The 12,457-nt window shown below is 32.8% G+C and overlaps 1 protein-coding gene across 17 annotated transcripts in view; it reads left to right on the forward strand.

Moving 5' to 3' along the window:
• Nucleotides 1-3,695, forward strand: part of Iml1 (GATOR complex protein Iml1) — a 58,698-nt gene extending 55,003 nt beyond the window's left edge. For 12 of the 17 annotated variants that reach the window (XM_073979979.1, XM_073979984.1, XM_073979988.1 and 9 more), the window contains 10 exons: nt 36-100; nt 1,093-1,224; nt 1,290-1,594; nt 1,651-1,818; nt 2,441-2,601; nt 2,673-2,838; nt 2,900-3,012; nt 3,096-3,151; nt 3,220-3,325; nt 3,384-3,695. In XM_073979979.1, the coding sequence (XP_073836080.1) occupies nt 36-100; nt 1,093-1,224; nt 1,290-1,594; nt 1,651-1,818; nt 2,441-2,601; nt 2,673-2,838; nt 2,900-3,012; nt 3,096-3,151; nt 3,220-3,325; nt 3,384-3,623 (1,512 nt within the window). In that variant the 3' untranslated portion in view covers nt 3,624-3,695. Of the gene's footprint in view, nt 1-35; nt 101-783; nt 843-1,092; nt 1,225-1,289; nt 1,595-1,650; nt 1,819-2,440; nt 2,602-2,672; nt 2,839-2,899; nt 3,013-3,095; nt 3,152-3,219; nt 3,326-3,383 lie in introns of all 17 variants that reach the window. The other 5 variants (XM_073979985.1, XM_073979994.1, XM_073979983.1 and 2 more) reach the window with 1 other exon arrangement.
• Nucleotides 3,696-12,457: the final 8,762 nt, after the last annotated feature.

Genomic DNA, 12,457 nt, shown 5'->3' on the forward strand with positions numbered 1-12,457 from the left:
TCGTTTTTGTTTTTAAATTTTCCCCCAAAATTTAGGGTCTTACAAATTCTCCATTTCGCGAAAGAGTTGGCAGTAATCGTTTACCCGAAAAGCGACCAAGGTTTTTATATTTGATATATTTTGTTCTTCTTTTATGCTATTGTTGTATTTGTGCAAAAAATCATGGCATAATCTTTTGAATGGCTTTGTTTTCTGTTTTTTTTTTAATTTTATATTTTCAATTGTTTAGTTTATTGTTAAGGTGTTTGCTTATTTTTATTTATTGTAGCAATGGTGTATGATTTATATAGTTTAGCAGTATTATAATTTATTTATATGAATTTAATTTGAGTTTTTATTTATTATTTAAATGTATAACATGCAGTTGGACGCTGTTGTAATGAATGAATTCGTTTAATTGACGGTTGAAATGATCACTTGGTGATGGCTATTTTCACGTTACATTTTGGTCTCCAAATTTATTACAACCGTGTTTAACTGTGTGAAAACTTAAATCACACTCATTCCACAACTTTTTGCAATATTTGGTCTGTTCTTTTACTTTTGAAAATGGTAAAGCCGGCAAAAGTAGTAAAAGTTGTAAACTTATACCATATGAATTGTATGGTGTCTGAAGTAAAGGAACGCTATTATAGTAAAAAGTGGTAAAGCTTGGAGATTCTTGAACGTAAAGGAACAGAGCTATTATTTATAATTATTTTAATTTTTTACTGATTTTTTTAACCCGTTCTTTAATTTTTTTTGTTATTGTTTAACTTTTTTATTTTGGTCTTTGGCTTTCAGCATGTTACAACTAGATTCTCTGATAAGCATCATCTAATCTTTAATTCACCACAGCAAAGGTTTGTTGGTTTGTCACACACAGTCAATCGCACACACAATAGTTAACGTTTATTGTAAATTAATTTTTCATTTTCGCCATCAAAAACATTTCATCAAAGTCTCTCTGTAAATACACATTTTATATGTAATTTGGCTTTTTTTGCTTTATTCTTTATTCATTGTGTTGGCTGAATATTTAGGAAATCCATAAACGAACATATTTCTCATATGTTAATAACGATTTTTATTCAATTTGATGTATGTATGTAGTTGTATACGTTCTACTGTGGTCAAACCAGAACGTGTGGGAGGACGCATTATTCATCCCGCTGCCGATGCAGCAGCAGCTGTAGCATTAAATGCCACCGATTCGAGTCAACAACATGATGACTATGATGAAAAGTAAGAAACAATGCAAAAATTGTTCTCCTTTATGTGTTTATTCCTCGGAAATTTTACTATTACAGTTCCACAGCAGAAATTAAATTACGTCCCAATGCCACATTAAATGAAATCTTTGAAGTTATGAAACATCCCATTCATGGCGTTGCCTTTATATCCCAAACCCAAAGTCTTCCATCGTACACATTTGTGTCATTCGATGCCTTGATGTGGTTAAAAACCAATTTGGACGGTAGTCGAAATCCCTTGGATATACTCGAGAATATGAGAAAAGAAAAAATGATTTGCCATGCATCGGGTGATTTTAATAAACCTGTAATACCGGGTTTCTATTTGTATTTTATAGTCCAACAGGATAAAAATGCCAAAGGTAGTATTTTTATTTTTAAATTTTCTTATAACTGTGCTTTCTCTTTTTCTATACAGATTATTGTAAGCCCCTAAATGATTTAAGTGCTTTTGAGAATGAGTGGATGGAAATAGAATTGGCAGGCTGTAGTTATTTATGGACTGATGAACCTATACTGCCTCGCATACCCAATTTCTTTAAAGATGTACCTTCTCCACAGTCATGGACAGAATCTTGTAAAAATAGTAAGTTCATTTTTCAGTTGTTTTTCTGTTTACGATTAAAGTTTGTGTATGCCTATTGGCAAAGGGCCTTAAGAAGCACCATTCACTTGGGAAATGTTCTTAAGAAGCACCATTTACTTGGGAAAGGACCTTAAGAAGCACCATTTACTTGGGAAAGAGTCTTGTTTAGTTGTAATTTAAAGGTGCAAATCTTTATTATTCAGGAAAGTTATTTTTTATACAAAAAGTGATGAATATATGAAGAGCTTTAACACTTAAATTCAAGATTTTTTTTTTTCAAAAAGTGGAGTTAATCGGTGGTTGCACTGAACGACTCATTTATGAACACTCTCACTAACTCCACATTTTTATTAGAATTGTCTTTACTATTATTGTTTTTTGTCAATATTTAAAGACTCAATACTAAATGTCATTCACAGCGCAACACAAATGAAAAAAAAAACCTGCTTCAATTTTGTAAATACTGTGCAATGAAAGCACTGTACTACAATTATGAGTACGAGTAGCTTTCAACATAATAGATTTCTTTAATTTTGTTCAAAACCATTAGGATTAATACTTTGGGTTTCATTTTCGATACAAAAACAAAACACACTCATTAATTTTTCTAAATATTTTGCAGAAAAAATATACAGACATTCACATTTGGAAATCGATGTAAATCAAAAAAGTGAACGCATGGAATGGGGTCATGTGAAATATCATACGGTAATGCAAACTGGCTTTGCATTTGAAATTGTCGTGCAGTGGGTTACATCTTCAGGTCCTATAGTGTGGGATTTGGTAAGTCTATGCATTTTGTTGCACGGTTGAAGTTTTCAATTAAATATAATCTGTCCGACAAATTATCACAGACTAATGGCTGGATACGTAAGGCAAACCAATGCAACTTTCAGTTAGTGGCAGTACCTGCCGATCCAATGGCTGAGCCTTTCACTGAAAAATCCGATCCACTTAGAGGTCCAATATTTATACCTTTGGCTACGAATGTTTTAAATTCGGGTGAAAGTTTATTTGAAGGTTTGTAATATTGGTAGCGGTTGACCTCTATGAAATTTTGTAATTTTCTTTTATTATTTAGAATTTCCTGAAGAAACTCGAGCAGATCGCATGCTACAGTTTCAGGAAACAATTCTATCTCGTTTTGGATTTTTACCCTGTGTGGTAGAGAAGAAATTTTCTTTCAACAAAGATGTAAGTATTAAATAATTCCGCGGCAGATGAATCTGTTCAACAGAGGCAGTAAATAAAAATTTACTTTTATTTTTTAACTTAAGATTCCCAAAGAATATCAATATGTGCACTGCTCTGGAAATATGTTTGTTCTCATACGGTAAAAATTACAATTCAATAAAAATTACACAATTAAAAAATTAATACTTTTTTCAATTAAATTTACAGTTGTTCAAAAAATACCAACTATCAAATAGACTCACCAAGTCGTCAAGAAGCAAATGTCACAAGATGCGTTTACGGTCATACCAACAACACAAATGTTCCCAAAAAAGTATGTAGCTGAAGTAGCGAATAGTAAATGTATCAATATTTGCAATTTTATTTTACAGATCGGTTTCCTCTGGGCCTGGAATCATATGATACCGAACAAGAAATGGAAATCTCTTGTTATTAACAACTCCACAGATGGTGAACTATTTCAACTGAAAATGCTTAAAGACTTTCGTGAATTCTGTTCAAATGTTGACGATCGTTTGTTGAATTTTTGGAGATCTTGTCATGAATTGAAAAGACAGTCATTAAGTAGTATAGAAAATATCAACAATAATAATGTAGAAATGAAAAATTAACTTTTTATAACTATTACATATATATTAATTGCCAATATTATGTACAGTGTTGCGCATATCAAAAGCAACAAATCCAGGATTTTGCATTATTTAAATTGTTGAATCGGTTACAATTTTTTAAGATGTAATATTTTGTGCCCAGTTATTCTTTGTTATTTACAGAGAGCTTTCAGCAAGTTGTTTCTGTACTTTGTAGTTGGATGTAATCACAACAACAACAATATTGCCTGATCCTCGAGAATGGGAAATGCAAAACAAAAGCAACAATAGAATATTATAAAAATTTTATTGTAGTCGGTGTTAATTAACTGTACTTTTGACTTAATTTTGTCTTTTGGAGCATGGCTGTGTAATTTTAGAAAGAATTTGCATTTGTTATCCTAACAGGGTTGCCACTTTCTACCATTTTTCCCATGGTAGGGGGAAATATCAAAATACCCTCAAATTAAAAATTTTTTCCTCATATAAAAATTAAAATTTTAAAATGTTCATTCAGAAAGTGGATTAAAATCAACCATTCTTATGTTTGCCGTGTAATAAAAACGTTAAACAACCGAATATTGTTAAACACAATACATTCTGTTGTAAACCCCTTGAGGCCATCGGCACATTGTGGCTAAAAACGTAGGGCAAACTTCAAAAATAATGCGAATAGGAATTTCCAAGAATTAGTCGGGGCTCTTATTTCCTTCCGATATATGGCCAAGAGTACTTCGCAAAAGACGTTTTGAAAACGATTTGAAAAAATACACAGCCCCCAACTCAAACTACACAACGGTCAAGAACTCATTGTTTCAACCAACAATGGGTAAAATGTCATAATATGGCTGAATAATTCAAGTTTTTAATATTTTTTGTTATTAAATCTTATATAAATGTATAATTTATTAAAAATTAAATAAAAAAAAATCATATTATGTCGTTTAAACCATATAAAATATTGGATTTTCTACCAGTGTTTCCCAAATTGTCTTCCCTTTGGGTATGACAATGGTTTCTTGGCCAGTGTATAACTTTTCAAATTGTTTTCAAAACTTCTTCTGCGAAGTACCCTGGCCAATATATCGTAAATAAGAGCCCCAAATAATTCTTGGAAGTTCCTATTCGCATTATTTTTGAAGTTTCCCCGACGTTTTTAGAGACAATGTGCCGATGGCCTCAAGAGGTTTAGAACAGGATGTATTGTGTTTAACAATATTCGGTTGTTTAACGTTTTTGTTACACGGCAAACATAAGAATGGTTGATTTTAATCCACTTTCTGAATGAACATTTTAAAATTTTAATTTTTATATGAGGAAAAAATTTTTAATTTGAGGGTATTTTGATATTTCCCCCTACCATGGGAAAAATGGTAGAAAGTGGCAACCCTGTTAGGATAACAAATGCAAATTCTTTCTAAAATTACACAGCCATGCTCCAAAAGACAAATTTAAGTCAAAAGTACAGTTAATTAACACCGACTACAATAAAATTTTTATAATATTCTATTGTTGCTTTTGTTTTGCATTTCCCATTCTCGAGGATCAGTCAATATTGTTGTTGTTGTTATCCCATACAACTACAAAGTACAGAAACAACTTGTTGAAAGCCTTCTGTACATAACAAAGAACAACTGGGCCCAAAATATTATATTTTAAAAAATTGTTACCGATCCAAAAATTGAAATAATGCAAAATCCTGGATTTGTTGCTTTTGATATGCGCAACACTGTACATTTGTTTTTCTTTTTTAATGTTGAGTTTATTTCTTATGTTAATAAACAGTAAATACGATTAATATTATTTTAATGTTTAATCATTCCTATTCTGAATTTGTCCCTTCTCCCATATTTTCTTATTCTGAAGAAAATTTTGTGCGAACTTTCTACCATCTCTCTTTATTTTAAGTGATGTGGGTAAGTGTCCAAATGTCATAAAAAGGAAATTAGAGTTGACATTTGATGGGAAAAGCTCCTTAACAAACATAAAGGGAAATGCATACAAAATGTCGATTTAATAAATCCCATGCCGTTTACATTTGCCATTAGGAGGATTAAAGTGACAGTCCGTTACTTTTGTTTACATTTAAATAACCATTCGTATTTAATCATTTGCCCAACGAGTATTGTGTGAAAACTCAATTTTATGTACATTTCTTTGATATTCCCATTCTATTTGTTTTATATAACTTCACTCTTTCTCAGAAAATAATTATTTATTTTGTTATAACGGGTGTTTTTTTAGTGGTATAGAACTTCGAATTGAAATAAAACACAAGAAAATCGTTTTAATGTCCATCATTTTGGCTTTATTGGAAGGATAATTTTATGCCATTAATGTTTAAATATGATTTCGGGCATGTGGCCGCCGCGGCTGGCTCGAATAAAGCCAATTCTAGAGGTCAAATTTTCAACCACTTTTTCGAGCATATGTCGGCAATAACGCCACGAATGTTGGCTTCCAATTCCCCTAACGTTTCTGGTTTGTTGGCGTAGACGAGCGACTTCATATATCCCCAAAGAAAATAATCCAATGGTGTCAAATCACACGATCTTGGTGGCCAATCGACAGGTCCATTCCGCGAAATTATGCGCTCATCGAATGTTTCCTTCCTTTTCGGCCCATACACCAAAATCACGACGCTTTGCATGGTATCGCGGCTTTAATTCTTGCACAAGCTGGATCTTGTAAGGTCGCCAGCCAAGATCTTTGCGCAAAATCTTCCATAAAGTTGCTGGACAAAGCTCCAATTGCTGTGCACGGTGGCGAATCGATTCATTCGGGTCCTCACTTTGCCTACAGCGGCAATTGTTTCTTCGGTGCGCACTGTTCGACGTCTCTGCGGATGCGTATTATCATATAGAGTAAACGTAGTGCGAAAACGATCCATGGTTAACCGAATTAATTGCTCCGATGGACGATTATGTCGACCATAAAATGGACGGAGCTTGCGGTAAACTTCGCGAACTGAACCATTATTTTCGAAATAAATTTGCACGATTTGCAAGCGTTGTTCTTTTGTCAACCTGTTCATGATGAAATGGCAAACCAAACTGAACATAAATGACATTAGAGTTTCCAGATTTGACCACAAAATGCCAGTTTTATCTCTATTCGAAAAACAAACCTGTAAAAAACACCCGTTATCATTTCAATTCGCAAAATGTAACGGATGACTCGTAAAAATTGCTGCCATTAGCTGTGTCTGGTTACCCTAAAATTTGTAACAATTTGTACCAATTGTTGCTGGAAGTCGTCTGTTAACACAAAAAACCAGCAAAAGAGAGCGATTCGAGAGAGACATTTTGACAGTTCTTTCACTGAGAGCTTGCAAATTCTTGCTGGACAAATTTCTTCTAGCAAGCACTTGCAAGCTCTTCTTCTTCCTGAAAACAATCAATCAGCCGCTTTTAGTTTTTTGTTGATTTATGTTTGTGAACATTAAAAACAATTTTATTGTGGAAATAACATAGTCTAATTGTATTGTTTTATGGAGAACAAATTTGTAAAGTGGAAAAATACTTTTTTGCTTCATTTTCTTTTTTATTTTCAATAAAATACAACGTGTTTGCTTCCTTTATTGGCGGACGATTTGTTCTGTTTTGGCAAGCCAGCTGATTGCTTACTGGTTTTTGCTGGGAAGGTGTCTGTTTACTTTTTACAATTTTCTAGCAAAAGAGAATAAAAACCCCTTACTCTCTGAGAAAGTTCTTGCTGGACAATTCTTGCTGGGAAAGTAACCAGACAGACTTATTATTAGCTCCGTTCCTTTACGTTCAAGAATCTTCAAGTTTTACCACTTTTTACTCGAAAAGCGTTCCTTTACTTCACACACAATACAATTCAAATGGGAGCAGTTTACAACTTTTACTACTTTTGCCGGTTTACCATTTTCAGAAGTAAAGGAATATACCAATTGATATATTTTGGATATGCAGAGATTTTTTCTACAAAGAGTTGTATAGGAGAATTTGTGCGGGATTAAAATCAAACCCAGTCAATACGAGGATTTAATTTTGTGTGGTAAATCTGGTAGTTTATGGCTGTATTTAGCAAATAAAACCTGATGATGCTCTAAATCCACATAATGAGGTCGTATCTAAATGGCATATAAGAAATCAAACAATCTAATGAATTACGCTTTTATGTTATTACTAGGATTAAAAATTTAATAAAAACCTATGAAAAACTAATATGATTTTATTTCAATAAAATCACTTGAATTAAAAAATGTTTAATTTAGTCCCTATTTACATACATTAGGAGATTTTCCTTGCGGCAGTTTTTCTTGTTGCCATTTAAACTTGCCTCTTGCGTTTATACAAGCAATCCGACAAGTTTTGTTTTCAAAACATTGAACAAATGTCAATTACGAAAAATATTGTTACGAATGTGACTGGTTTAAGTTAAGGCCAGTTTATATTATAGCCTTTTGCAGGGTTAACCTTCTTAATGAGGATTTATTTGACGTATACGCAAAGGAATGACATTTGAAACCCAGTGGGTTTGTTAAATCCGGTTATATATAAACGTACTATTAGTTCAGATAAGTTTCCGCTAATTGAAAAATTGAAATGCAACGCAAATTTTTATTTAGAAGTTACTTTATTTAAATAATTTGTACATCATCTACATACTGTCTAGAATCTTTTCATGCAATTGTCTCTTAGGGGCAGAGCTCCGATTTGCTCATTTTTACTCGCGAGTGGAAATGCTCGAAATAGAGTAAGAGTTTACTCGAAGAGTGAAAAAGTATTTATATGGATGAATATTATTGCGAAAAGACTTGTGTCCCGACGCATTTACGGTTAAAAATATTGAAAAACGAAACGATCGTCGCATAACGGTTGATGTGTGCGTAGGACTTCGCTAGATATCAATTTTTCAATATAATCTCCCTAGGTCATACACCTCGATTAATTAAATTAATTAAAAATCTCAAGCTGAAAACAGATACAACGTTTGATTAAAGTTTTGCGTTGAACGTCGAGAAAAAAACAACAACAGGGCGACGACGACACCAAAGTCCAGCGTTTATCTGTTTGTCGGCATATATTTCAAATGAATTTGAATTTTTCGGCATCATGCCAAACAGTGTAAAAACGGCCAAAACGACACAAAACTTTACCCAAACGTTGTAGGTGTTTTCAGCTTCACAAATAATGGCCTTCGCCCTAAAAAGGCAAAGCTTAAAAATAAAAATTCAGCTGAGCCTGGCTGGGATTCGAACCTGGGTCGTCGCTAACTAACAGACAATAGCTGTGTTCCTTTACTTACCTGTGGTTCCCATTTGTTACCATTTTTAACTTGCAAAGCGTTCCTTACCCTGCGTTTACAAATGACAGGACAGTTGACTTCATGTATTGATTGTCAAAATCCCACAACTTGCCCATGTGACGTAGGCGTCCCGACAACTACAAAAACAGTTGTAAAATTTTGAATGAAAATCATAGATTTCTCTTCGTTTTCAGTTTACATATTTTGTTTTTTGTTCATGTTCTTTTGTTTTCAACACATTTCAATTAATATCTCACTTATTTCTACAAAAATGTTAAAAATTTGTCTTCCCTAGTGTCTGTGAAAAAATGATGGACTGCTGGGAGACAAACGACAAATGTATGTATGTGTTAGTAAATCAGAGTTGTATTTGAAGACAAACTGTCTGGTGTAAACGCCTAGTAATAAAATGAACTACGTCGGTGAGTGTTGCATTGATCCTTCGTTTGGATCATGCTTCCTGATATAATAAACAGTACTAGGTAGGATACCGCCGACAACAGGGTAAAAATTTCCCTACCACGCAACAACGCAGAGATGTTATTTAGTCTATCTCGCCCACCCAACTTGGTCAGAGGTATTTCATATTTCCGTTAAAATGCATAATCGACTGACACCCAAAGTTACAGTGACAACTAATTAGGCCGAGCAGTCACCAAACAGGGAAACAGGAAAGTTTAGGCAGAATCCATAACTAATTTATTAGAAAACATTTATAGTTCAAGATCTGTGAAAGCATTTCTTTCCAGTAGTGGGATTCTGTAACTCTCTACCGATGGAATTAACGACAAATGTCGATAGTTAGCGATATTTGTCGGTAAGTGCTATTTTGTATACAAATTCTACCGATTTTTATGTCGGTAATTATCGAAAATCATCGGTCAGTTACCGACGAAAAAAGGAGTCGTTAAGTCTCGACATAAAAGAATTTTCATATTTTAAACAAAAAAATCAATAAAAATCAAAATTTTAAGAAATGATTTTGGAATATATTGTTACGAATGTAACTGATAGGTTTAAGTTAGTTTAGTTTAATTTCCGTTAATTTAAAAAATTTGAATTGTAACGTAAAGTTTTTATTACGCAGTTACTTTATTTAAGCAACAACAACTACCATGTAGAACTCTCTTCATTATTCTAGATGTTACTTTACCTTTCATTAATGTGCTTTTATTTTGTTTTGCCATAGTCATGTAATTATTGTTTAGTTTGTCACTTCTTTTCTTGCATCTGTTTGTTGTTGTAGTTACGTCATTACTGTGCTTGTCGTCCAATTGTATTCCCCCCATGTATGTATGTGAGTAAGCATGGTACAATAATTCTTAGGTAGGCCACAGCTAACAGCTGATTAATTTTTTTTTTTGTTATGGCTTAATCTGTCAAAACCGTGTTGACATGCAGAGTTGATATTTATTATTGATCAAAAAAATTCAACTCTGTTTTGTTTTCATTTCAACATTTCGTTCTTCTTCTTCTTTGTATACTCATTCGTTATCATTCATCAAAACAATTTTGACGTTTTAAGCCATAGCGACAGGGTTGTATTTTTTTGGCGATTCTCATACCTTTAGTGGGATTCTGTAACTTTTTTTTCTACCGAACCGATATTGATAATTAACGAAAATTTTCGGTTGAATTACCGAAAGTGCTATTCTGTATTTCAATGTTATCGATACAAAAATTTTACCGACGAATATCGGTAGAATGACGGAACTTTAAAGAAGATGCAGGTCATTTCAAAATGGAATGAAAAAAAATCACACTTTAAACGACATAATGCTTATTCAAAATTAACATAATTCAAATTTCTAATGAAATTATTTAAATCACAATTGTATATAAAATGATTATTTTCCAAATTACATGTAGAAAAATTTAAAATCATATGCTCTGTTCCTTTACGTGCCTGAGGTTACCATTTCTTACCATTTTTAACCTGTAAAGTGTTCCCTTACTTTTAATAGCATACAATTTATATGATAGCAGTTTACCACTTTTACCATATTCTGCCACTGTTACCATTTTTAAAAGTAAAGGAACAGACCAATAGTTAACACTATAAATGTACGTTTACATATAACTATATTTATTTTATTTTTTTATTTATTCCAGTGGATTTTTATTGTCCATCGGGTATACGTACATATGAATTCTCATAACCCGACAAGTTCTAATGTAAACGTGGTGTAATATTCGACAAATTGGTTGGATTGTTTTTTGTTTTCAGAATTTTTATGATGTGGAGGGGTATTTTTAATAAGATCGAATATAGAGAAGATGTATAATTCTAAATTTAATATGTGTATTTTGAACAGGATTTTTTCAATTTTGTTTATTGATCTGTTATTTCAGAATTACGTATTATCAGGGAATATGACGATCATGGTGATATTCTTTCTTTTATTGTTGATGCTAATCGAAGCCACCAATAAAATTTTATATGGGTAGAAACTGTTACGGAATATATCCTTAAACATATTTTGTTCGTACTGAAAATAGTTTTTATTTTCTCAGAAATTTTTCGCGCAATTCTGGAGGTTGTCAAATGACCCCCAATTTCATCCATTATTTTATAAAATGTACCCATTTCCAATTCGTAAAGTATCATAAGCTTCCTATTAATTAGACTGAAAGAATCCATCGCAGAATTTTCTTTTTTATGCGTAAAGAAAAATATATCTCAGCTTACCTTTTTATTTGGCATAATATATATTCCAAAATCATTTCTTAAAATCTTGATTTTTTTGTTTAAAATATGAAAATTCTTTTATGTCGGTAGACTTAACGACTCCTTTTTTTTCGTCGGTAACTGACCGAGGATTTTCGATAATTACCGACAAAAAAATCGGTAGAATTTGTATACAGAATAGCACTTACCGACAAATATCGGTAACTATCGACATTTGTCGTTAATTCCATCGGTAGAGAGTTACAGAATCCCACTACTGGCCTACCTATGAATTATTGTACCATGTGAGTAAGGTTGTTCGCTTAGTGCGAATGTGCGTCTGTGTGTTCGCTGCACAGATTCGAGGTGTTGCCATATGTGTTCTAGAGGACTCTAGAACAGGGAGACTTTGGGGTATAAATACAGGGGAACTGGCAATGACGAGTTGAGTTGTGAATTTTATACCGAAGTGTAAACATCGACTAGTAAAGAAGTAAAGTAACCCTGCGTTTACACATGACAGGACAGTTGACTTCATGTATTGATTGTCAAAATCCCACAACTTGCCTGTGTGACGTAGGCGTCTAGACAACTGCGAAAACAGTTGTAAAATTATGAATAAAAATCACCGATTTCTTTTTGTTTTCCATTCACATATTTTGTTTTGTACATATTCTTTTGTTTTCAGCACATTTGAATTATCATCTCACTTCTTTTTCACAAAAATGTCAAAAATTTGTCAACCCGGCTGTCTGTGAAAAACTGATGGACAGCTGAGAGACAAACGACAAATGTATGCATGTGTTAGTAAATCAGAGTTGTATTTGAAGACAAACTGTCTGGTGTAAACGCCTAGTAAAGCTGTGTACTTAGCTATAACAGTCAGTTCCGAATAAGTGTAATAAAGTAA

Source organism: Musca autumnalis, unplaced genomic scaffold (genome assembly GCF_047663935.1).
Source record: "Musca autumnalis isolate F117 unplaced genomic scaffold, ASM4766393v1 scaffold_4, whole genome shotgun sequence".
In the NCBI taxonomy this organism is placed as follows: Eukaryota; Metazoa; Arthropoda; class Insecta; order Diptera; family Muscidae; genus Musca; species Musca autumnalis.